At 40.9% G+C, this 26,902-nt stretch overlaps 2 protein-coding genes across 3 annotated transcripts; one reads left to right on the top strand and one right to left on the bottom strand.

Annotated features, from left to right (window-relative positions):
* Window positions 1-824: 824 nt before the first annotated feature.
* Window positions 825-26,902, top strand: csdc2a (cold shock domain containing C2, RNA binding a). Of its 2 annotated transcripts, none has more exons than XM_084343233.1 (4): window positions 825-919; window positions 22,169-22,541; window positions 22,821-22,943; window positions 23,814-26,902. In XM_084343233.1, the coding sequence occupies exons 2-4, from the start codon at window positions 22,354-22,356 to the stop codon at window positions 23,974-23,976; spliced, it is 474 nt and encodes a 157-aa protein (XP_084199359.1). In that variant the 5' UTR covers window positions 825-919; window positions 22,169-22,353; the 3' UTR covers window positions 23,977-26,902. The 2 variants fall into 2 exon arrangements, with proteins under 2 accessions (XP_084199359.1, XP_084199358.1); XM_084343232.1 differs by lacking the exon at window positions 825-919 and adding an exon at window positions 16,392-16,604.
* Window positions 10,069-15,292, bottom strand: LOC311250997 (SUN domain-containing protein 3-like). Its single transcript, XM_084343231.1, has 7 exons — window positions 14,669-15,292; window positions 14,320-14,573; window positions 13,972-14,088; window positions 13,730-13,851; window positions 13,255-13,428; window positions 13,070-13,156; window positions 10,069-12,281 (listed from the first exon to the last, which is right to left on the bottom strand). The coding sequence occupies exons 1-7, from the start codon at window positions 14,755-14,757 to the stop codon at window positions 12,168-12,170; spliced, it is 957 nt and encodes a 318-aa protein (XP_084199357.1). The 5' UTR covers window positions 14,758-15,292; the 3' UTR covers window positions 10,069-12,167.

Raw genomic sequence — 26,902 nt, 5'->3', positions numbered from 1 at the left:
CCGAGGGCAGCGAGACCCGTCTGGCGTCTACCTCGGCCATAATCCAGCGAAGCGGCACAACATGTAAAAAGGCAGTTAAACAGACTGGCGCTTTTATTTTTGTATTTATTAATTTATTTTTTCAGTATTTTCACTTCATTTAACTTTTAACAGACGTACGCTTGTACCGTCATTTGCACGGCCAGTGCCCTAATAAAGTTTGTCCAAGTGGAGTTGCCGTATGTAGCTGTCCAGCCGTAAATCGGGGGGGGCAGTGATGGAGGGAAAATGCTGGCGCATGCGCAGAAGCGTCTGGAACGGATCGTGTTCCGGGTACGGATCGGGCACTGACAAGCACAGTTAGCAGGAGAGAACAATGGCAGAGGAAATGCAGCCAAAAGTAGCACTTCCAGAAGTGATGCAGAGGTTGCTGTCTTTCTGTTGGACAAGTAATTATTTGTTTTGCTTTGGGGGGATTTGTTATTTTCATGAAATATGTAACGTTAGCCAACTTAGCTACTTTTGTAGCTTGTATTAGCCCAATGCTAACGGCTCTCCTCTGCCCTGCTGACGGACTGTCTGATGCGCGTTCAAGTTTGTGGGGGCGGGGCTTTGGACGGAGCCCTGACGGGAGAGGGAGAAGGGGGCGGAGCTTAGGCGAGGTGCCACTTTCAAATCTTGCTAGCTCTCCAATATTACCAACGATACCTTTAAAGCTCTGGTCTACGATCTGAGAAAGGTTTGAAAAAAGCATCCCCGCCCACACACACCCCTCCCCTCTGTGCTCCTTAACCCCTCCCCTCCGAGCTCGTATCGCTCTCCCCTAGGAGCCTCCCGCGACACACCCCCTCCCGCAACAAACAACAAGAGCAACAAGCCGGCCAGCAGAAACCAAATACAGCCCAGCTTTGAATGCGGAGTAACGATGTCGGAATCACAGGTAAAGTTATTACAATGCACGTTGAAACTCACGTAAATCTTGTAAGTCATTACAATGTCCACAGCTAAGCTCCACAGTAGGGCTGCCACGATTAGTCGACTAGTCACGATTACGTCGACTATTAAAATCATCGACAACTAATTTAATAGTCGACGCGTCGTTTTTTGTTTTTTTTTAAACTTTGTTTTCTCTCTCTGCTGCGGCACCTTCCACTGCCGCGTCTGCCTTTCTGTCCTTGACACACATGCGCAGTCTGGTAATCTGGGTCAGCCGTGGTGTCACCTGAAGTTATACCAGACGGGCTCTCTGGTATCATGGCTACCCGGCGGCAACGGAGCTCAAAAGTGTGGGAGCATTTTAAGAAAACAAAAGAAAAAAGTGACAGAACAGAACTTGCCTTTCACGGCAGCACAAGTGTGATGCACGAGCTCCTGAAAAGGAAGCACGTTGTGGCTGACAACGACGATGAAGAGGGACCGGCGTCTCGTTAAGCTAACTGGCTAGTTAGCTGCTAACATTAGCGTAAACAGAGAGCTAACTTACTACTTACTCATATTGATAGCTGTAAACGTTAACATTAGCGATGACGATTTGATTCATTAGCTTTAGGAACAAGAGCCTTGTGCAGTTTGGGATTATATAGAGTCAGAGTGTAGTAAAGTTGAATACAGTTGTGAGCACTGAGCACAAAATGCACTTTTGTTATATTCAGGGATGCAAACAGCGCGCCGAAAAGCGCAACTCGCTTTTTTCGTGGCCAATTAGGAGACTTGTGTGAATCGTTCAGATCCGAAGACTTTTGTTTTGGGGGGTGCGTCTCAGCTCGGGTCAGTAAAATTAACAGGCTGACAGTGACAATCGCGTGAAACTGAGGCGAACTCATTCATGGTTGCCTCTGATTATACTGATAATAGCCTACCTATTAGCTTCCAATGTAGACGCGCGAAATGCGCGCTCACAACCCAAAGCGGCTTGTAGCCGCGTGCATTCGGTGCGACGGCGACGCCGTTTTCCCCCCCGTGCATGTCCGTGGAGCTGTGCGCCGCGGACGTGCACGGTTCCCTACGTTGCTGTGTCAGGCAGGTGTTTCCCACGGAGCTCTGCCCCGTTTCAAAGGTGAAGGAAGCCCTAAGTGGAGAGACGTTGCCTCCGCGATGTAGAATGTGTTTTATAGAAGAGAAACACACATTTCAGGAGCTGACTTGTATCATCAGAACAGACACATGTAAACACAGAGAGCTGAAAATCACTGGACATGTCTGTTGGGATTATACAAATCAACAGTGTAAAGTAGAGCTGTCAAGATGTATGCAGTAGTTAATTATTGCATATCCTACTGTACCTATCACTCCTATTGTTTCTGATGTACAGGTGCATTAGAATGTCATGGGAGAGTTTATTAAGGCCTATGTCACTAGTAGTTAGCATATACCTTAAACACTTCAAGCTGAAAGCTAATGATTGTTATATAAGAGCAGCTGCATGCTGGTGCGATAAACTGTATGTTATACATTCAATTTACGTATGATCCGATTAGTCGACTAATCGAAAAAATAGTCGGTGATTAGTCGACTATCAAAATAATCGTTTGTGGCAGCCCTACTCCACAGCCAAGCTAGCGTAACGTCATTAGCACGTTACAGCTACGTTACGTTACAGCTAGGTAATAAGTTACAACAGCTAAGTTAGCCACTTCTAAAAGTTATTGAGGGCCAAGAGACTAACAGATGCTGCCGTCAGCTTTCATCACAACGATCGTTTCCACATTGTGGCTGAAAAATAAACCTGTGTGAGTCTCTGACCAGCTGTGTGTGTCCCAGCTGTTGTCTGAGTAGCACCAGACTGCGACACAAACGTGCCCGTAAACCGTTAACTCTTGTTTATGACAGATAAGACACACAAATACAGACATCGTAACGCCTATATGATAATCCATCATATTGATTTAGCAAAGGCTTCGTTGAAAACAAACGGACAAGACCGGGAGGAGGGTTAGCAAAACAGCTGAGTAGTGACCGGGCAAGAGGCTGTTATGGAGAAATAAATCCGGACAAATAAAATAAAAATCTGGAAATAAATCCGAAACCCCTCCGCGTTGCGTTGGGGTTTCATTCATCCATTCATTCATCTTACTTGCTGCTTCATTTAGCTGCCACGAGCAAATAAATAGGCTGATTTGGTGTAAACATGATAGCAATGTTAGCTTGTTGTTAGCTTACAATGCTAGCATAGAGGCTAACGTCTCCGTCGAACAAGTAAATAAGTGTTGACAATACTGCAGAGACAGACACCGTCTAATAACACAGAAACAAACTAACGGCAGCTTTCACAGTCATAAGCCAGCATCGGCATGAAAGTTATCTGCGTCACAACATCCACAATAAAGACGAAAGATTACCTGCTCAACAGAAACGCAGCTGTATCAGCATCGGGTCCATATCTTCACGGACATTTCGCCACCGTTCAAATGATGTGAAGTGGGTCGGGACCAGACGTGAGCAGGAGCAGGAGAGTGAGCGAGGGGATTGGATCGATCCAATAGGAGCCATCCGGGCCGGATTTTTAAACCTTACTTTGTAAAATGTGTCGACTGTCCCTTTAATTTTATGAAATCTTTCCAGTTCCTGTAACCGTAGCTTATACTCCCATCACTTCATTTAAGATGAACACACAGTAGCATTAAGCTTGATTTATGCTTCTGCGTCGCGGCGATGGCGTAGCTAGCCTGATGTGCGCCTCCAAAAAATCCTGACTACGCGTCACGTCGACGCGTCAAGACGCGAACGGCAAGGACTGGGATTGGTCCGCTCAGACCGTCATTCCGGCAGTTGCTTTTCCGGTCAACAGTATAACAACACTGCCAGTTACTTCTGCTGCTTGCATGCTTGTCTCCTATTGCTTGTGAACTCCATGCTTTGTGAGATCCCAGCAGGCCAGGAGGAGTATTGGTGTTGTGCAGCATGTAGCTTGTAAGCCCCACACTGTGACCAGAATGCTACACAGCATATCCACTCTGACCGCAACTGCAGTGCAAGAGAGCAAGAACCCCCCGAAACCAATTCAACCCCCCCCCCGCGCGCGGCTTGGCGGTGAATTGCAGACCAATGCGTTCCCTCGACGCAGAAATTCGAATGCTCAATGACGGCGTAGGGTCGACGACGTAGCTCCGCGACGCAGAAGCATAAACTAAACTTTACCCAAAAGGACAGGTAGGAAAGTCTGACAGAGCCTGAATTTAAAACCTATTCATTGTTACAGTTTCCAGTTGTTTTCTTGAACATGTCCATGGCTCCCAACCTCCATGTTAAGCGTCTCCAGCATCAGCAACTATTTTCAACTCATTTTCTTCTAACATGCGACTGCTTAATGCTTAACTTTAGTTTGATATCTTGTGTTAGTATTTATTCAACCCTTGTTGTATTATTTTCAATTGCTGTCATTTATTTTCATTGTAAATAGTTTTTGCCAACAGGAAACCTCCTTTTCATCAATGTAAAATAATAAAGGCAAAGTCTACATTGACTTTACTGTAGAACAACCTGAGAACCAACCAGGACAGTTTATCATTCCTGCTGATTAAGAATTGTTGATGTAGAAAAAGGCCAACAGGCAGGTCGTTCATATAGAAGCTGCAGGTTGAATATAACAGGGAAGTTCTGCTACAACTCAAGATACACTGGATTTGGATCCAGTGTTGTAAAAAGTACCCCAAAATCCTACTTGAGTAAAAGTTAAGATATTGTGTTAAAAATATGACTTTGTTGAAAGTGAAAGTGACTGATATAAATAGTACCGGAGTAAATTACATATATTTACATGTATGTATATACTGCATACTATGGGTCGACCCGCTATAGGATCTGATATGCAGTGGGGTTTTTTTGATCATCAAAATCAGTGGTTGTCTGAGGCAGCATCCAATCTGTAAAGTAACTATTAACTAAAGTTAATAAATAAATGTAGTGGAGTGAAAAGTACAATATTTGCCTCCAAAGTGTAGTGGAGAAGACGTATAAAGTAGCAGAAAATTGAAACACTCAATTGAATGAAATTAATATGTTGTTCTGAAACCAACAAGTTGTACATTAGGCAGTGATACTTACTTCATACACGTAGTTGTTGGATTTGTCACATGACCAGTGTGTGCATTTGCAAGATGGATGGATGATGAGTTCATAAAAATATACAAATATTCAGCTTTTTCTGCAAATTTTTTCCCATTCATCCTTATGGGGAATTTCTCAAATTTTATTCTGTAACTACTTCAGCACACGTTCAGCTATAGAAACCGTTCAACTATCAAAATGTTCAGCTTTTTAAGCTCTTTCAGCCTTGTAATTTTCAACCTTTTAACTTTGCAACCTTTTCAAATATTCAGCTTTTTCAAAAAAAAAAATTAATATGGAAGCAAATGGGAAAATCTTCAAATCCTCTTCAAAACTCATCCACTTTCAACCTCTTGTGGTCCCTCATAATTTGAGCTACAGACACCATTCCAACTTTAAAATAGTCACAAGACCTTGAACTATTTGGCATGTGTTTAGTTTTTGAAAATCTTCTATGGTTTTGAAATGATCACAGTTTTAGTTTGAAGGATTTTTAGCTCGTCTTCTGGTTTTATAATGGGTGTGTATTGCGTGAGCTAGAGTGGGTGACATCATTGCTAGAGTGGAGAGCAGCTGCAAAAACTTTAGAAAAAACTCTCTTCAGCTTGATTTGGGTCCCACATCTTTTACTTCACATAGACAATATATACATAGAAATGTAGGAAATCTTGTTGGCTTTCAGATGATGGTCTTATCTCAGATGTAGGACTTAAACTTTTGGCTGTAGAAGCCCTCGAGCGACAAGCACTCCAGCAACTCCCCCATAAGCCGCAGTGTAAACTTTGAGACTAAATCTCTGGAGTGGAGCAGATGGTACTGGTTTTGTCTCTCGCTCTGGCTCCCTCATTTTTCACTCTACAGAAACAAAAAACACATCACATGGTTCAGCAATGTCTCCTGTTACTCACCGTATACATATTTTGGCCATAACCATCACACTTTTTTCTAAACCTGCAGGTGTTTGGGAGGTGTTTTCCCATTCATTCTTATGGGGACATTTTCAACTTTGGTTCTGCTACTGCTCCAGCATATCGTTAGCCTAATAGCATAATTGCCTAAGTCATATTTGAACGTTTTCGGAAAAAGAGAAAAAACACAATTTCTAGCAAGCACATTGGTATTTTTTATTGATAATGTAACACCAAGTTCAACCAGACCTGCGAACAAGTTTGAAAAAAAATAAAAGACACAACATCAACTCCATAACAAATAAAAGTGACTTAGGCAGAATATGTCATGACTTAGGCATTTTTTTCTCTTACAGTACATATGTATATAATGATAACATAACCAAGTCTAACCTTATCTAAGGTGTTTTAAAGTCTAATCTTAACAAAGTTGTTTTAAAGTTTAACCTTATCTAAGTTTTTTTTAACCTTACCTGAGTTATTTTAACAATATCTAAGTTGTTTTAAAGTTTAACCTTAACTAAGTTGTTTTAATCTTACCTCAGTTGTTTTAACCTTAACTAAGTTGTTTTAACCTTAACTAAGTTGTTTTAACCTTACCTCAGTTGTTTTAACCTTAACTAAGTTGTTTTAACCTTAACTAAGTTGTTTTAACCTTACCTCAGTTGTTTTAACCTTAACTAAGTTGTTTTAACCTTACCTAAGTTGTTTTAATCTTACCTCAGTTGTTTTAACCTTAACTAAGTTGTTTTAACCTTAACTAAGTTGTTTTAACCTTACCTCAGTTGTTTTAACCTTACCTACGTTGTTTTAACCTTAACTAAGTTTTTTTACACTCACCTAAGTTTTTTTAACCTTAAGTTGTTTTAACCTTTCCTCAGTTGTTTTAACCTTAACTAAGTTGTTTTACCCTCACCTAAGTTGTTTTAACCTTAAGTTGTTTTAACCTTGCCTTGAACTCCTTTTCAGCTGTCTAATGATGAGGGAGGTCATCATAGTACTGGTGGGCCACTCTTGGTAGTACTGGTTTCATTGCCTGCAAGTCATTGAATTTCCTGAGAGTAATTGGCAGTTGGGCAGGAAAGAGTGGGACCCACTGGAATGATTCATTGGGGAGGCTGAGTCGCTGAGGCAGGTCCTCCCAGTCAGACTCAAAATCCAACTTGTAAAGGATTTGACCATCTGCCAAGTACTGGAGAGCCCGAAGGTCATGGACTGTGGGGTCGCCAACTTTTCTACCTGGTCGAATGTTGGTGACATAGGCCCCAGATAACTTCATGAAGTCTTTGTGGTATAGCTGGGTGACCTTGTATGGGGATGGATTCAAACGCGCAGTCTCAAAGATGACAATGTAATCACGAGGAGTGTGAATATCTTTGACGATGCGCCGTTCAATGAGACTATGCATGGAGTCGCACTCCATTTGGGTATGCCCTGAAACCAGAAACTTTTGTTCTATAGTGACACCATGCTTCATGGCCAGATCTAGGTACGCATTTGTGATGGTACAACACCGATTTTGATATCCACAGCCATCACTCCAGACTATGATTTTTTCAATGGCTTGGTTGGCTGCTAGGAATGACTCGAAGTGTGTGTACTGCAGATGGGCAAAAACCTCGCTGCTGAGGGAGCCCTCATGCTCCTCCCAGGCGTAACAATACGCATCTTTGTTGCCCAGGTTGAAGCAAGTAAAGTTGTGCATCTGTAATTTAGTTTTATAGTACATTGTACTCGCTTTTGTCTTGGGGCACAGAAGGACACACTGAAGGTCCATTGTCCACACTGAGAGTTTGTCACTAGATTCCTCTTTATCCTTTGCTTTTTCAGCTTGGGCTTGAGCCTTTAATTTTCTGTGAGTAGCAAGGGTTTCCTGATCTATATTCCCCACCTTGGCACTGATACATACATCACACTGGTCTTTTTTTGGTACAAACACAGAGTATTTCTGCTCAGTGAACACTTTTCGGAAATATGTCTCACTCACAACACGTGCTCCACTTTTACCAGCAGCTTTCTGGTATTCTTTGTAAAGGTCACTTAGAACTGTTCCCGGCTCCAGAAAGTTCTTATCCTGATAGGAGGGAACCTGACGGCAGTAATGGGATGGAACGGTAGGCAGTCCAGAGAGCCATTCTTTCAGGAAGGTCTGATCAGCATCTGATATGGGCACATGAGGACCTAGCAAGTACAAAGAAAACTTGGAAATTAGAATGGAGATATACTCTAGACTTACAAGGGAATTGAACTAAGATCTTAGCCCTTTAGTCATACTATTCCTGGATAATAATCCACTTACCAGTCTTATTGATCTTGGGTTTGGGCGGATCAGCTTTTGTTTTCATGGGCACAGCTAACCATGATCCGATGGTTCTGGGGGCGATGCCAAGGGTTGAACAGAAAAAACCCTTACACACAGGTAGTTTACATCCATCTGCCAGTTGCAGGTGGTATGAGAGGGACGTGTTTCTCCTTGATGTAACACCACCTTTCTTCTGCTGTATAGGCACCTGCAGTTAAAAGAAAGTAAAATAGGCAATTAAATTGAAATCTGGACTGAAACCAATGAAGTACAAGGTGATGAGCTAAGGAGGCAGTAGAGATGACAAATTTGTTGACCACTTACATTTTCTACTAAAGTCTGGATGTACAGCTTGCGTGTCTCCCAGGAGGGCATGGACCAGAATTTGTTGAAGATATCCTTTCTCTCTTCTTCACTCAGCAGTTCACAACTTCGTTTCTTCGACCTTAAGCAGTGCTGTGATGTGCAGGGTGGGCCCATGGTCTTTGGCTGTCTCTCCTGCCCCCTTGCATTCTTGTAACTCTCCCCCTTAAGGCGCTTCTCTTGAATCACCTGTCGCTTCCATGCATGTGACCTTGGACGCTTATGACGTTTAACAGTGGACGCTTCAAGTGCAGCTCCTGTTTCTTCCTCACTATGTTGAGCCGTGTTTGCATCACTATCATTATCTGGGTGGTCATTTTTCTCAGGTCTATAGTCCTCATCCAAGACGGAGTCATCATGTTCACTTTCTGACCAGGAATCAGGATCAGAATCAGCTCTAGATGCTTTACTGGCTGTTTCTTCTTCAATCTGTTGTGCAGTGTCTATGTCATTTCCTTCTTTCTCAGGTCTACTGTCATCTAAATCCTTCTCTAAATTAGTGTCAAGTTCATTTCCTGACCCTGAAGCAGAAGAAAATAAAGTGCCGCTGAGTGTTAACAGTAAACCATATTAAATGAAAAGATTCACTTCAAAAATCTTACCAATATGAAAGCGATCGTGATCAATATTTAAATTAAAATGCATTTGCAGAAATGCTTTTTCATTTTAAGAATGCATCTGCATCATTTGACTGATAAATATAATTAATCAACAACCATACTAGTTGCATTTTCATTTTCTTCTTCATGACTGCGTATTTTATGCCATAATAAAAAAAAGTGCATTGATAGGGCATTTTGAATTATGTGCACTATTTTGCAGATCATGAGAATGAAAATGCAAATAGGATGATTGATGATTAAATCAAATAATGCAGCCACATTCTTAAAGTGAAAAAGACTTAATCATCATGATGTGATTCCATATTACCAAGAATGCTTCTTTTATTTCTAGTCAAAACACTTAAAATTAACACTTAAAATTAAGTTTTGCTAGCATTAGCTAGCTCTTACACTACATCATATCTTGTTGCAGAATTGTGATTAAAAGTTTAAACACACAGTTCCTAATCTCCTTGATTGACTGAGAGTACATTTACTGTCTAGAAAGTTGAAGGAATGAACCAGCTTACCAGATGAATCGAAGAGAAGATCTAATGCTTCACTTATGTTCAACTTTCTTGCGCGATCAGCCATCTTTGTATATAGCGGCAAAAATGCCTAAGTCAAAAAGATGACTTAGGCAGATAGTGATTTTGGACTCTAAAAAGTGTTCTGATAGGTTGAGGACATAGCCAATAAGGCAAGGTGATGCAGCAGTGGTAGGAGAGGAAAGTTAGGCATATATCTCAATTTGGCCAAAAAATGACTTAGGCAATTATGCTATGAGGCTAACGATATGTGCAGCTACAGAAACTGTTTGGCTGTCAAACTGTTCAGCTTTTTAAGCTCTTTCAGCCTATTACTTTCAGCTTTTCAACCTTTTCAGCTGTTTCAAATATTCAGCTTCATGTTCAGCTAGAGAAACCGTTCAGCTATTAAAGTCTTCAGCTTTTTCAGCCAATTCAGTCTATTACTTTCAGCTCTTCAACCTTTTCAGCTTTTTCAAATATTCAGCATACGTTCAGCTATAGAAACCATTCAACTATCAAAATCATCAGCTTTTTAAACTCTTTCAACCTTGTAATTTTCAGCCTTTCAACCTTTTCATCTTTTTCAAATATTCAGCTTTCTGCCTTTTCAGCTTTTTCAAGTATCCAGCTTCATGTTCAGCTATAGAAACCGTTCAACTATCAAAATGTTCAGCTTTCTAAGCTCTTTCAACCTATTAATTTTCAGCCTTTCTGCCTTTTCAGCTTTTGCATTAGGCAAGTGTTTTCCAGCACATTCAGCAGATTTCCGAAATCACTTCAGCAGTCAGCATTCACACTGTATTTTCGTAGGAAATACAATTTTTCTAGTTGAATAAGATAAACACCAAAAATATGCCTGCATACAAAAACACTTGTTGGATGTGCTAGACCTAAAATTCAACTTAAAATAATGTAAAAAAAAGCATCGTCATACTTGAAGAAAATACTGTATTAAACACACAGAGCAAAATAGTTCCAATTCAATGCCTTTATTTTTTTATTATTTCAAATTATAATTCTTTTTTTTTTTTCACACCAAACACACCAGTTTACCTGGCATGATAGGGTGGTGGGAGGAAACCGGAGTCCCCGGAGAAAACCCACAAGTGTAGGCCCTGAAAATACTTACCTTAAATATACCTACAATTACCTAATTTCCTTCAGGGATTAATAAAGCTAACTTTTTTTTTTTTCACACCAAACACACCAGTTTACCTGGCATGATAGGGTGGTGGGAGGAAACCGGAGTCCCCGGAGAAAACCCACAAGTGCAGGCCCTGAAAATACTTACTTTAAATAAACCTACAATTACCTAATTTCCTTCAGGGATTAATAAAGCTAGCTTTTTTTTTTTTCACACCAAACACACCAGTTTACCTGGCATGATAGGGTGGTGGGAGGAAACCGGAGTCCCCGGAGAAAACTCACAAGTGCAGGCCCTGAAAATACTTACTTTAAATATATCTACAATTACCTAATTTCCTTCAGGGATTAATAAAGCTTACTATTTTTTTTTTCACACCAAACACACCAGTTTACATGGCATGATAGGGTGGTGGGAGAAAACCGGAGTCCCCGGAGAAAACCCACAAGTGCAGGCCCTGAAAATACTTACCTTAAATATACCTACAATTACCTAATTTCCTTCAGGGATTAATAAAGCTAACTTTTTTTTTTCACACCAAACACACCAGTTTACCTGGCATGATAGGGTGGTGGGAGGAAACCGGAGTCCCCGGAGAAAACCCACAACTGCAGGCCCTGAAAATACTTACTTTAAATATATCTACAATTACCTAATTTCCTTCAGGGATTAATAAAGCTTACTATTTTTTTTTTCACACCAAACACACCAGTTTACATGGCATGATAGGGTGGTGGGAGAAAACCGGAGTCCCCGGAGAAAACCCACAAGTGCAGGCCCTGAAAATACTTACTTTAAATATACCTACAATTACCTAATTTCCTTCAGGGATTAATAAAGCTAACTATTTTTTTTTTTTCACACCAAACACACCAGTTTACCTGGCATGATAGGGTGGTGGGAGGAAACCGGAGTCCCTGGAGAAAACCCACAAGTGCAGGCCCTGAAAATACTTACTTTAAATATACCTACAATTACCTAATTTCCTTCAGGGATTAATAAAGCTAACTATTTTTTTTTTCACACCAAACACACCAGTTTACCTGGCATGATAGGGTGGTGGGAGGAAACCGGAGTCCCCGGAGAAAACCCACAAGTGCAGGCCCTGAAAATACTTACTTTAAATATACCTACAATTACCTAATTTCCTTCAGGGATTAATAAAGCTTTTTTTTTTTTTTTTTTCAAAACGAAAACACACCAGTTAATCTGGCATGGTAGGGTGGTAGGAGGAAACCCACAAGTGCAGGCCCTGAAAATACTTACCTTCAATATACATACAATACCGTCCTGTTAGATGGGGGGTTGACCATGAATCCTGAAGTTGTAGAGGCAGGTGTAGTCCGTGTTTCCCCAGTTGTTGTCTACCTGTAGCTTCACATGATGGAAGACACCTTTGTCTTGGTACTGGTAAGAGACAAGAGAGACACATGAACAAAGAGCGTCAGGCATTGCAACAAAACGGATAAGAGGACAGGCCATCAGAGACAATGTTTTGGAATTACAAATGGGTCAATGACGTGTAAGGATTTTCAACAGGCCAAATTTAAAATAAAAAAAATTAGCATGTATTGCAATTGTTCAAACATTAGGAATGTTGTGCACACAGAAATTAAAATTAAAAATTAAATTAAGCATTTTTAGTGGTTTTTCATTCATATGAATTGGCCGTGGCCTTAAAAAATGTCATGACCGTGATTCATCTTAAAATTAGTTATTTTCCATAATGTACTTAACATTTTTTTTACAAGTCCTCAGTTATTAAAGTGTTTAGAAACAAAATATTTGAATTTCTTTTGATTTGTTTTGTCTGAATTTGTCCTACAAATGCTTTGAAAATGTGTACAGGACTACAAAACACAAATCATGCCAAATAGGAAAGAAAATAAATTTGAACAGATTTAGGGAAATTTAAAGACGTTTTCGAAACAACAATTAAGGCCGGACAGTTGTACCACATGATATTTTGACGCATTAAAGAGCACAAAAATTGCCAACAACTAACTGTTTTTGAAAAGTTAAAGTAGGTATATATGTGGGAAATATATTGCATATCTGTGGTTTCTTCTTACGCATTTAAACCTTTTTTTAACTGTAAAAAATAGAGTCGGACAAAAAATTTAGGCGTCATGTCATTGACCCAATTGCATTGCATGTTCATGGGAGTGATGCTGCATCACTTATAGTATACTCACAGGCACTTCGAAGGTCTGTATTGCTGGACCGTCTTCATCGTAAACTAGTTTTCCCAAGTAGATGTTCTCATCTTCTCTTCTCATTCCCTGGAGAAAAAAATACAGAGAAAGTGATTAGTTGAACCGTTGGATGTGCAATGTATGCAGGATATATCTAGGATAATGACAGAAAATGGATGACTTACATAGATAGCGAATTCCCTCGGTGCACTTGCGATGTTGCCATAGGGGGAAAGGCTTTTTGTTATGTGGCTGATCGTCACGTGAGTGATGAAGATCGGGTGGGAGAGAGAGACAACGATATGTCCACGGTCACCTGGAAAGCACCAGCAATGTCCTGGTTGTAATGGTGAATGTCCCTGAGGAGAGAAATGAAATATTTTAGTTTCCACACTCCATAAACTACCACTGTTTCTCTATGATCACATGAACTACTAGAAGTTGCAAAAGTGTAATTTACAATCCACTGTAAAACGATCTATGAACACTGTAAAAAAGCCCTCTCCCTATGTATTTGTAGAAATTCAAACTTAAAATTGTAATATTTACAATATCAATGAGGTAATACAAACTCATACAAATATTATTTCTTCCACTACATAGTGCAACTTTAAGTTTTATAAGAAAAGATTAGGAGAGTTAGTGAATGTGAATTCCTACCTGGATCACACGTCGCTGTGAAATGAATGAATACCACCAGTGATTCAGTCTGTCCATTATGTTCCAGATGGGTTTCCAGTGCCAATATGTGTCCGAGGATAAACTATGCCGAACTCTAGCACCTGCATGCACACAAATCAAGAACACAAAGTTAGAAATCAACCTCCAAACACGTTCCACAGTAACACACATATGAATTATCATAACACTGATGACGGATGATGGATGATAAGATAACTTACCTTGTGATTCTAAGGCAAAGTTGGGCATCGTGTCTGCCAGAGGAATAATCATGTTTCTCTGCTGTCTGAGTGACTGCACCTCCTCTCTCAGCTGCATTATCATGTATGTCATGATTCCTGAAGGATGCAAAGCACAAAGGTTAGACATTTTCCTACATTTTACATTTACATTTTAGGACATTTAGCAGACGCTTTTGTCCAAAGTGACTTACAGTAATTCATACATACATTCCTACTAACAAAGAACTTAACCTAAAACCTGGACCAGGGACTAAAATAAAACCAGCTGTCCCAGGTTTTGATTTGTGTTCTAGAAATTATTATGGCAGAAAGTTTGAAATCACTCACCAAAACCCAGAAGGACCAGCAGGAGGAAAGTGGCATTCATCATGGTGCTGCAAGTAGACCTGAATGATGCCTTAGTCCTTGTCGTCTGTTCTTCAGGGGTCCAAGTCCGACTGGCCTGAGTGCTTTCCTCGTCGTCAGTCACGTCCTGATACTCATCCAAGTGGTCGTCGCTGGCAATAGAGTCCTGGGAGCTGATTCCATTGTTAATTGTGTTCATGTGACCACGATTGTGGAATCTCCTCCTCCGAAAGACCCTGAAGGATACAATGAAAGTTAGAAAAGACTGATACGTGTGAAGATTTTATGTTGTAAGCACACAGAATGTGTTCATATAGCACAGAGAACTGACCTGTATATCACCTCCTTGTAGGAAATATATGGAGTTCCTTCTTCCGTATAATATCCTGACAGCTGCAGGCGCAGGCTTCTTCTCAACATGTATGTAGAAATCCTGGTTGGTCCTAGAGAAATCGTGGTTGGTCCTGTAGAAATCCTGGTTGGTCCTGTAGAAATCCTTGTTGGTCCTGGTGAAATCCTTGTTGGTCCTGTAGAAATACTGGTTGGTCCTGTAGAAATCCTTGTTGGTCGTGGAGAAATACTTGATGGTCCTGTAGAAATCCTTGATGGTCCTGTAGAAATCCTTGTTGGTCCTGTAGAAATACTGGTTGGTCCTGTAGAAATCCTTGTTGGTCGTGGAGAAATACTTGATGGTCCTGTAGAAATCCTGGTTGGTCCTGTAGAAATACTTGATGGTCCTGTAGAAATACTTGATGGTCCTGGAGAAATACTGGTTGGTCCTGTAGAAATCCTTGTTGGTCCGGTAGAAATCCTTGATGGTCCTGTAGAAATCCTTGTTGGTAAATAGATCCTAGATAAATGTCTTCCTTAGTGATATTATAAAGATTATTTTATATCTCCTGCTCCTCTCACACAGCTTTAAAGCACGTGGTGTTCAGAGAATGATTCAGGCTACATCAATATTATATTGTCATGGATACGTCAGATCAAAGCCCCGTGGAAGAAATGAACATTCTATATACAAATTAGGTTTAGATTTAAAAACATCTCAAAATAAACTTTATATTTATGTTTGTTTATATTTAAAAATGGTTCCGTCTGCTTGATGAATTTCTGATTTATTTACCCCCAACACATAATCATCTCATCTCATTTTCTTTTTTTTGCCGCTTATCCGTGAGGGTTGCAGGAGATGTTGCCGCTCTATCCCCCCCTTTCGGGGGGTTGCGGGGTTGCTGGAGCCAATCCCAGTTTCTTATGGCCGGAGGCTAGGGTATATCCCTGGACAAGTCGCCAGTTCATGGCAGGGCCCTTCTGGCGGCAGAGGCTGCCCCACAGGGTGCCAGCTGCATGCCAGGAGCAGTTTTGGGGTTCAGTATCTTGCTCAAGGATACTTCGGCATGTAGCTCAGTTCTGCTAGGGGAGCTGGGGTTCGAACCAGCGACTGGTCGCTGGCCTGCTGCTCTACCCACTGAGCTACAGCCGCCCACACACATAATCAATAAAGTTTTAATCAGTTGTATTATGATGCAGTCGGGCCCCCTTTTTTTTTGGCAGAAATGTGCTTCCATAGCAGTGGGTCCATTGAAATGTAGTAGGAGAGAGAAAAGGGGGATGGATTGCAGTGCATTTTCTGGTTTCAGTACAATAAATAAGCCTACGTACATCTTCTTGAAAGGAAAAAAAAATCAAAATTGCTTCACACCATCGTATGACGGGATGCATAAAACAATGAAAATAAAAAAAATAATGACATTTTATTTTGCTCTGTAAAAGAGAAATAAAGAAAGAATCCATCACTTGTAACATGAGTAGATTTGACATTGAAATAGTATTTTAGAGGACATTAGCTCGAGCTTCACACACAATGCCTGCATGAAGATCCAATAAAAGATACCCTATCCCAGTCCATTCAACACCCAGTTAAATCTCACTGGTCTGATGAAGAAGAAAAAAAATAAAATAAACATTAAGAAACCGTCCATGAGGAGAACAAAGAGTGGACTGTAGTATGGTGAAGCCCGCTGTTGTTTTTAGCACAGTAACCCCCTGCACCCCCGCCCCGTCTCTGCTGCCTCCTTTTCATTTGCTGCTGCCTTTTCATCCCGCCTGTGTGCGCCGCATCCATACCAAGATCCCCTCACTTATTCACCACATGTCCCCGCAGCTTTCGCCGGCTCTAATCAGACATAATTGCCTTAAATCGCCTCAAAAACACGGGGCCGCGTCGATGATCGTGTGACTGACAGCTGATCGGCGCTTTGACGGTAAGCAATCGTGTAATCGATCGGGGTTTATGTGTGATTTTGTAGCGTGGCTTTACACATCCGAGCCTTTTATTCTCCGTGTCGGGCAGGCGGCGTCGGTTTGTGGCAGCATTGTGATGAAATGTCTTCAACCCATAGTGCAGATTTACCAATCTCAGCCTGCATCTTCTTACATGTGTCCCATTTCGAGACCCATTTTGGTGTCACGTTTATTGGCCACCGGTGAAGCATCCTTTCGCCTTGTTGTCTCAAGCTGCCACAGTGTGAGAATGTTCTGGAAACAAGCCGCCTGAAGGGCTTTTATTTTGTAGTGAATTATTAAGGCTCTGACAGCTTCACATTCAAACAAATTATATCACAAACCAGGCTGTGTGTCTCTTTAAAGGCTTAATATAAAGTTTAAAGACTGGCTGGCTCCCTGTGTGTGTGTGTGTGTGTGTGTGTGTGTGTGTGTGTGTGTGTGCAGAGTAGTTGACGTGTCTGCCATGCTGATGCAGGCGAGTACAGACAGCCACAGTGCCCTGGTTTCACAGGGAGGTGCTTTTTGGCCTTTTGTCTGTCTTTTCAAAAGCTCCTCCAGTCAGTCTGTGATCTGGCTTTTTCTGTTTGTTTTTAGCCCCCCCCTGATTAAATGTTAAATGTTTCATCAACTCATCTGACACAGAAGCACTGCAGACTCATCCTAGGAGTCCACTCTCGGCCCTAATAACAGGAGCTCGACCGGTCAAGTTGCTAAATTATTCAGGCTACATGGTTACTGCCTCGTCATCCGTCAGCCGTGGTATCAGTCCTCTCCCCTGTGCCGCCGCGATGACAGATGTGCGTGTTCATCATCACTGCATCAACACCATCCAACATGATACCAGGGGGATAAAAGCCCCACTCATCATCAGCCATTTGCAGGATCTTCTGGCTAAATGAGCTCATAAACCGGAGGGATTAAAACCGCTCCTTTGATGATGCTGGGGACCTTTTGAACCCTTGTACTAGTTTTGGCCCATTTGGATGTGTGGTTGGTCGTGCCTGGAGGAAGCCAACCTAAACCTCACTAGTTCTCTTACTTCTCTTCTCTTAGTTCTCTTCTTTTTAAAATTTGATAGAGAAAATACATTTTTCAGATGGATAATTATTGAGCCACAAGGTCTTTCCAAGAATAGCCATATGAATGCTACCTCACAATTAAGCTACTTACTCATTAGGCCCACGTAATCATAGTGTCACTTATATTAACTGTAAATGCTTTGGTGTCGTAGAATAAGAGTCGGGCTGAATAACAGAATCAAACCAGGGCTGTACGTTAACTTTTTCAGCTCATAGCACTAGTGCTACAGAGGCTGACAGTTTTTTAGCACAGGACCAGAGAGTTGTAGCACACCCTAAAAATGCCCGTCACCTGGGGTCTCTTTAGGTCGTTTCGTGTTCTCAACGCGGACAGATTGGAAAAATCTCTTGAGTAACGTTAGCGTTAGCCACTGTGTGCCAACCCAGCCGTATGGGACAGAGCGGGAGTAAAAGCTGCGAGCGTGAGGAATTGTGGGAATTGGCGTTCAATAAACAAGACATAACATTAATCACTGACCACAGTTGCCTACAACTACCAGGAAGGTAGTTAGGTTTTTTGTGGCTAAATCTGCCCATAGCACCCATGCTACAGGGCAGATTAATTCTTAGCACAGGCATGTTTTGATGTAGCACGTGCGACATATATGTCGCACTGTACAGCCCTGCAAACCTTATATGAACATGAACTGTTACTCCAGTATTGCCCTATATTTCCACAATTTAATAGTTTATTTAAGTTTATCTGACATTATGAGTTGGGAGATGTTAAACCATTGTAGTCCTTCATGTATGCTAGCAAAGATGGCAGATAGGCTAGCAGGTGACCAGGTGATGTCATTCTACCAACAGCAAAGACTGTATTTAAAGGTGCAATAAGTAAAAATTGGCTGCTTTTTATGTAAAAAATATGACTTTTCATCTCAGGATTTTGACTTGTTATCTCAAGGACTTGAGTGGTTTAGCTAATGTCTGTAGCTGCTGTTAGCTAGTTAGCTCAGGTAGCTGTGCAGGTAGTGTTTGGACTGGGAGCACAGGAGCTTTGGATTGGGACGGACCAGAACTAGCTGGTTAGCGTGCTAACTTTAGTAGATATCTCTGCACCACAATACAAAGACAGCACAATGTCAAAACTATTGCTATTTTTTCACTTGACCCAGGGCGAACAAGAGAAATGTCAGCATGCTAACACGGCAAACTACGATGCTGAACATGGGAAACATTATACCTGCTTAGCATCGTCAAGTTAGCATTGTCATTGTGTAGGATGTTAGCAAGCTGCCATTAGCATTTAGCGCAAATAGTTGCTGTTACTCGTACAGTCTCACAGAGTCTTTGGCATGGCTTTTGTTTTAATGCGACTGTTAAAGTTACTTCTGGTTCCACAGAAGCTAAAGGAACAAGTGACTACGTGGGTGTTAAACCTCTGCCAGCTAGCACAAGTTGGCAACATTCGCTCTCATAGGCTGTAACTTGAATTTATTATTCTTAATAAATGTAAAGTTAAACAACTCTACCTTGTAAAGCTCATCATTTGTTCACAATTTTTCTGGAATAAATCCTCCATGATGAGTTGAAAACTATTAAATTGTCAAATAACAAGAACGATTCCACAAAACTGTTTACCCCTGAATTATTATCTCATTTTTTTCTGTTTTCATAGCCTATTTTTGTCATTCTAATGGTCTGTTGCTTTTGTTCATTGGTAATTTCTGTTTACATTTGAAGGACAATTACTCCTTAAATAGTAAAAGGAGGAAAATAATCTTACAATGTGTTATTAGTCATCGACTGACAGCAGATGGAGGCGGGACCACTAAGGGGACTTTCGTTAGAGGGTTAGGTAATGAGAAGTAGTGCCAAATTTGGTAAACAACACAGATCAAAATGAACACTTGAATTGCCCCTGGGGACAAATAAATTTTTTTGAATTGAATTGAATTGAACATTGGTGCTCCCAGTGCAGTAGAAGTTGTTATCCCAGGACGGAAACTTGAACAACTATTACATATCTGTCTCAAACACACCCTCTTCTCAGAAAGAAGTGAAAGATTGGAGACTGGATCTCAGAACTGTTTGTGCAACACCAATCTGCATCTGTGATATGAAGTGTGTATACATCAGGCTTGTTAACTTCTGCCTCAGGACCCTCGTTGTCCAGTGTAAAAGCAGCTCCAATCTCTCTCCACGGACACACACACACACTCTCACACACTTAACCTGCTATATTTAGACTGACAGCGAAAGAGGCAGAGTGTGATATTGAACGGAGCCTGTGGGATTGACTCTGACACACACTGAATTCATCAGTTCCTGTCAAACATTCAGCCTGCAGATGTTACATCAATATTGAGATATAGTGGGAGGTGGCTGCTGATAACCCCAACAACATCCACTAGATTTCAGTGTAGGCGTTCAGCTTGTGTAGAACAATGCCCTGCAGCCCTTTGTGTGTAGTGAGTGTCAAAAATAATGAGCTGCATGATGATACTCATCACAACTCCCACTTATAAAATGATAATTGGGTTTGTGTCAAGGCACGGTGACCGAGCTCATTCGTCCCAAAATGACTGTCTGAAACGGTCCAGAGAGCAGCTTGTTGTTTATACACACTGTAAGGAGCGATCCTCTAATGGATGTCAGTCTTGGGCGAGTGGGGATTTTAATATAATCGAGCGCGATGAGCCGAGGCGAGGTCCTCCGGGGCAGGATTGTTATGCACATCATCTTGGGACCTTTTCAAAGCCAGCAAGATTGCAGGCTGGTGCTGGGTAATCAACTTGCTCTGTTATTTTCATTTTGATCACAGCAGCTTCCAGCTATTGTACACCTGGTGTTATATCTACAACTGAGGGAAAATCCACTGCAAAACACTTGAGCTATAAAATATTTAGCTTTTGCTGTTTTAGAGACAGTGTTTTGAGTTATGTTGTTTTGTGATTCATTTGTTCTTGTAACATTGATGTGACAGTGTACACAGTTTGAGCTACAATGGAGTCTGATTAAACATTGAAACAAGAAATCTGTTGGTGTCAGCCTCTAAAAATCAAAGAGCGCTGGTGTCTTTCTAGACAATAAAGCAAAAGCAAAAGCAAAAGCTATTTAAGCCCTGTATTGAAGGTAACACGGCCTAAACAAACATTTCAGGGTCGTTCAAATCATTGACAAAATCACAACTTGCTAGAACAGATACCATGTGTTGACTTTGCATTTTTACAATCAGAGAATGTAAGAATCATTATAGGCCTACAACACTGATGATGTTAAAAAAAGAAAACCGTTATTAATTTCCATGTGTTTTTTTTTGTCAAAGCCTCTGCAGAGCCACAGGTTGCTGAACCCCGTTCTAGACTCACTACAGTATGTAGCACCAACATTCAGCATTAATGCAGAGAAAAATATATAAGAGGTAGAACAGCTTCAAAGCAAAGCAGTCAGAGGACACGAATTTTGAGGAAGACTATTCAGGGTCAACGATGTATCAGTCTTTTTATTATTAATGGGAAATTATTTCTCAAAAATACTAGTATGTGCTGATTGCTTGGCCTCTTGTATTGCTGCTTGCAGTGTTCTCATAACTCCATACTCTCAGACTCGACACTGCACTTCAGCAACACAGCTGCCAGATGTGAAATCGTTAGCATTATCGGTTGTCGAGACAAAAACGACACCTGATTGGCTGCTGTAAGTCATAGATATGCGTCTGCACAAATGTTTTCTTTTAAAGATATCTTTTAATTTCTCGTCCAAACAGCTTCACACTCAACAATGCACTTTCTTTGGTCCCCAGCCATACACCCACCAAGTGTGAAGTAGTTCTTGTGATATGAGACAGACATACAGAAAGACAGACAGACGAAGATTCCTGGCTTCATAGTTAGATGTCATCCTTGTCGAATGACACCACAAATATGCCTGATATATGACACTATAAATGGTATGTGAATGGTAATTGTGTTCAATATAACAGCTCAAATGTTCTTCCTCAGCTCTGGAACAACACATTTCTAGGTAATCTAATGATTTATTTTTGTCTTAAAAAGTAAAAGATTTTTCTGAACTCATGAAGGAGCCTTTTGTTTATCTGAAATTGTCCATGTTACCATATTTGGAGATATCCGAGGACAGCCACGATAGATGTGTTTCCCTGTGTTGGCAAAAGTCGATATCCAACTTAATGTGCACTCTCGAGATGACGGAAGGGAGCTGATTTCCTGTTTTATGTGAGATAGTCAGCTTCTTACAGGAAAGCTTTTTGGATCCATTAGCTGGATAAGTTCAGACATTAGCTATGATAAGTTCAGACAAGGACTAATAAATCACTGTTTTCCGACATCTGCAACTGCACCAAGCACACAGGTCCAGTTTAGCACATCAGCTTTGCTCATAGAAACTAGATACATAATGAGACTGCAATAAAATTTAAAATATCTGTGTACTCTCCAAAATAACCATAAACACCTTTCTTTCTCTCTCTCTTTACTTCCCTCTCTCCTCTCTCGCAGGGTACTGTTGCTCTTCAACCTATAAGACCTCCTCTCTGATCATCTCCCCACCCTCCCACACACTCTTGCCATGCAGGAGGTGTAACCCTCCGCCTTCTTCTTTCTTGTGCACCATCGGAGGACACCTAAAACAGAGAAGAAGGAGAAAAAAAAAGACCCAAAACTTCTACCTGTAACCAGCTAAGATGTCAGAACCTGATGCCTCCTCACCGGCAGACCCTCCGCTGCCACTCACCTCTCCCCGGACACCCCTGCAGCTGTCCTTCCCCTTCCTGAGGGAGGGCAGCCGGGTTTGGGAGAGGGAGAGGAAACCTCCACAGCCTGGAGAGCTGCCCAGCCCGCTGCCCACCAAACGCACCCGCACATACTCAGCGTGAGTCAGACAGATTCTAGTCTCATCACCTTGACATTCACCTTTTTTGGACATAATATTGCTTTAATAATTGTTAATAAATCATTTATTATTGCTGGTAATGGGTTTAATAATGTAAAAATACAGTAAAACAGCGTGTGGTTTTCTCAAGGTTTGAGCCCACAACCAGAATTCAGAGATTTCCTCTGATATAACAGCTTTCAATTTAATTATAAAATGTCTTCATTAAGAGCTCAGAATAACTGTGATGATGATTTCCTCCCCCCTGTTTCTCTGCAGGACAGTGCGAGCCAGATCAGGTCCAGTATTTAGAGGGGTGTGTAAAAACTTCTCCAGGTCTCAGGGTCATGGATTCATACGCCCCTCTCGCGGAGGAGAGGACATCTTTGTCCACATCTCTGAGTGAGTGAATTTGTTTCGTTTAGTTAACATGGTCGCTAAAATAGCTGATAAACACAATACAATGATTTCAGACAGACTATTATTTAAAGGTTATGATTTTCCATCTGCATTTTTAGCAAATCAGTTTGACGTTGCAGTTTTTCCAATCAACACTAAGTCGCATTTATTATAATCGCTTTTAAGCACAGCACCCATTGCTAAAGAAAAAACAACAGACAAGAAGACAACTAAAGGAATATAGAAGTACTTATATTTTATCATTTATATTAAAGGAGCATTCCCCTAATTTTGAAAATGACCAAATTTCCAAAAGTCTGAAAATATAACCCCTGATGATGTCATGGTGATGTCATCAGGGTTACCTGAGTTTACTCTTAGAGACTAATGTTTTGCTCACACTACGAGTGTGTGACAAGCTACATTGTTGCCAAGTTGCCATTGAAACTTATAGGCTAACTTATGCCTCCTTGTGTCCTCTCACCTCTTGTTACCCAAAATCGTTCCCCCTCTGCCATCATGAAGGATCCTCCAATCCCTAAATGCACCTTTAGGAGACGATGAACAAGGAGAGCAGCCCATTACCTTGAATTAAACTTTGGCAGTTAACGCTTCAGCAAACCACAGATATTTTGACATTTGTATGCGTCATATGAACCATAACAGGATCACAAGCACAGTGTTGTCACAACATAAAATAGAAAATTGATCAGAAAGAAATAAGTTGCAACATAAAGCTGCGTCAATTTAGTTAACTGATTTTTAAATCTTACTTAAGCAAGTTCCCCAACTTTATGTGCAGTAGTAAATTGCTGCATTGCCCATGATTCAATGAAACACATGATGTTGAATTTGTGACTGTTTCCTGTGCAGCATTGAGGGAGAGTACGTGCCTATGGAGGGGGACGAGGTCACGTACAAGGTGTGCCCCATCCCCCCCAAGAACCAGAAGATCCAGGCTGTCGACGTGGTGATCACCCACCTGAATCCAGGCACCAAGCACGAGACCTGGTCAGGTCAGATCATCAGCTCCTAGACCAGCGCTCCAGGCTGCAAGACTTCAAAGGCAAAGGCGGATTTAAATGTGATTTTAGGTTTTATGTTTTCAGTTGTGAGGTTTGGTACCAGGGGAAGAGGGATCGGAGCTTGGCATACAGCAGAGCTCAGCCTGTGGTAGCTCGGTTATGGAAGGGTGAACGTTTGAGTACAAAGGTTAGCGTTGGGAAATAAGCTTTGAATGTATATGTTTGAATGTTTTCCTTTTGAAGGTCATCATTTGGGTTTGAATGTTTGAGTTAGGGTTTGAAGGTTTTGTCAGGGCTTTGTGCTAGCATTTAATTTTACCATAGGAAACATATTTTAGTTGGGAATCAGCGGTTGTTCAAGAAGAAGCGATGTCTGCAATGAGTCGGGATGTCGAAGAGGCCGAATCACATTTTGAGAAATTTGACCCAGTTTAGCTATCTCGCCACTCCACGGTCACATCACAGACAGGAAACTTTCAAGGGACCAGCTAAGTGGAGTTCTGAATCTTAACCCCGATTTTATTCTTTACAACTAAGCAACGGATGTGAATTACGTGCCACTACTGCCAAAAGTCATGTGACAAACATCTGATTGAAAAAAAGTACAATATAGCCATATTGTGTCCGTGTTTACAACGACAGATGTTTGCCTCACAGCAGAAGATGTAATCAAAAGGAAATACAAGAAAAATACATTTGTTTCTGTTGTTTTTGATCTGCGTTGGCTTAACGTTAAAGGATCTGCCTTCATCTGACTGCCTTCAGAAAATCAAAACATTTTCAAGGTGGTTTCACGCACCACCCGGGTTAGTGCGTGGCTGCCAAATGAAAACAATGAATGCACTTAACAGTGGAGAGTAAGTCTGACAAAGATCCAAATGGCTCTTAATGTGCTCCGGCCTCAGGAGCTGTGGTAAGCTCCACATATGAGGAATTATTTTCCTTCTTAATATTGTAGCACTACTGTATTTTGTCTACTCTGCAAATGTAGAAATCCAGTGATCTTGTAGCCAGCTCCTATGACGGTCTTAAGTTTTGGTGGTAGAGACAGTAGCTGGATGTTGTGAGGGCCTGCCACTGGGAAACCAGGCCAGAGGGTTTGGGGTTAGGGAAGGAAACAGAAAAGGAGTGTGAGGAAGGTAAGGGAACGGGCAGAGGATGGAGTGATTACCTGTAGACGTACTTGAGCTCAGACACAGCTTGATTGGAAATGTTATAAAGCACGTGCAAGAGGGAAGACGATAAATGAAAGTCGGCAGTTCTCAGCCTATTGGTTGTCAGGTTAACTTGATAACATAGAGAAATAGTTAGACATTTGGGGAAATATGCTAGGTTTCTGTCTTGCTGAGAGTTAGACGAGAAGATTGATACCACACTTGTACCTGCATGCAAAATATGAAGCTACCACTAGCAGCCGCTTAGCTTAGCTTAGCTTAGCTTTGCTCAAAGACTGGAAATGGAGAAATAGCTAGCCTGGCTCTGTACAAAGGTAACACAATCTGCTTACCAGTACCTCTAAAACACATTACATCTCAGTTTAATCCATACAAAAACTGAAGTGTAAAAATGACATAGTCTTTAGGCTAAGTTAAGCTAACTGCTTATGAAGCTAAAGAAGAAACAAGCTGTAGCTTCATATTTAGCATACAGACATGGGAGTGGTATCGGTCTTTTCATGTTACTCTTGTCAAAAATGCGAATGCGTTTATTCCCCAAAATGTTGAACTTTTCCTTCAAATCCTTTATAAAACTTTATCATTTCGAAGATAAAGCTTTAATGGCCACGTTTTTTTATTGTTGTGATAACTGACTCCCTCTTGTGAAATGCTGTATTTCTTATTTTTCTGGTGCGATATGTAAGAATTTTCCTTTAAAACGAAAATTAACCAAGATTATCAACAGAATGTGAAGAAATATTAGTTTTGAAGTTTTATATTGTGTTGCAAGATATCTACTGAAGTTAGCATGCTAACCAGCTAGCCCCACCAGTATAAGGCTCCTTTACACTGCGGTCCAAGTCTAGCTACATTGCTAACTGAGCAGTTAGCAGTTACTCTGGTGATATGCTGCACCCTGCTTGTTTTGAAAATGAATTCAACAAGTGGCCAATTCTTACATACTGCACCTTTTAATATAGACCAAGTAAATGGAACTGATACAGGAAAATAAGCATCACCACATCAAATTCAAGCTCAGGAGGATGAACTGCTGATTTTAAGGTGGAAGATTGATGACCGGGGAGTCCAGTAAGTTTCATTCATCACGGCAAATGACTGTGAAATTTAAAAAAAAACATAAAAACAGCAGCAAAAGCTTCCTGATGTAATTTTAAAAAGACTATTTATTTATTGACTTATTTATTTTCATTTGTAACTATGAAACCATCAGGTGTTTGGTAATCAAAAGCTGCATTTATAAGTATTTGTGCAAATGTAAGCCTATTTGAATACACTGCACACCTCACTCTAATGATACTACCCTGTTAATATCCCTTTGCTACTGTTGTGTCATCATTGACAGGGAAGAAGAAGAAGAAAACCTTCAGCCTTTCCGAACACAAGTTTCTAATTTCTACATAATCCTCGTCTAATTTTTAATAACTACGTGATGTTCAAAACAACAAGCAGCCTTGTTGTTTTGGAAATCGGCATGTTCTGTACCGTTTGTTGTAATTTGTACGTAGAATGTGTTGATTCTGTTTCTTCATGCAGTAACACGGTCGGAGCCTTCCGAGGAGCATCGTCAGGTCTCCTATGCATCTTTTGATTTCTCGCCATGACTGTGACTTAACATCATTGTAACACACTGTATCTGTTTGGTTTCTTTACTGTGAGGGAAATGAGTTTGATTAAGTTCGCAAGCACTTTTTATTTTTCAAATCACTGTGACACTGTCTTTTGTCATTAAGAAATAGTTTGAATAAAACTTACTACTGTA

The sequence above is a fragment of the Pagrus pagrus genome (genome assembly GCF_965226575.1).
Source record: "Pagrus pagrus genome assembly, chromosome: 21".
In the NCBI taxonomy this organism is placed as follows: domain Eukaryota; kingdom Metazoa; phylum Chordata; class Actinopteri; order Spariformes; family Sparidae; genus Pagrus; species Pagrus pagrus.
Note: the sequence above shows the minus strand (reverse complement) of the source record. Positions and strands in the feature narration are given on the sequence as shown.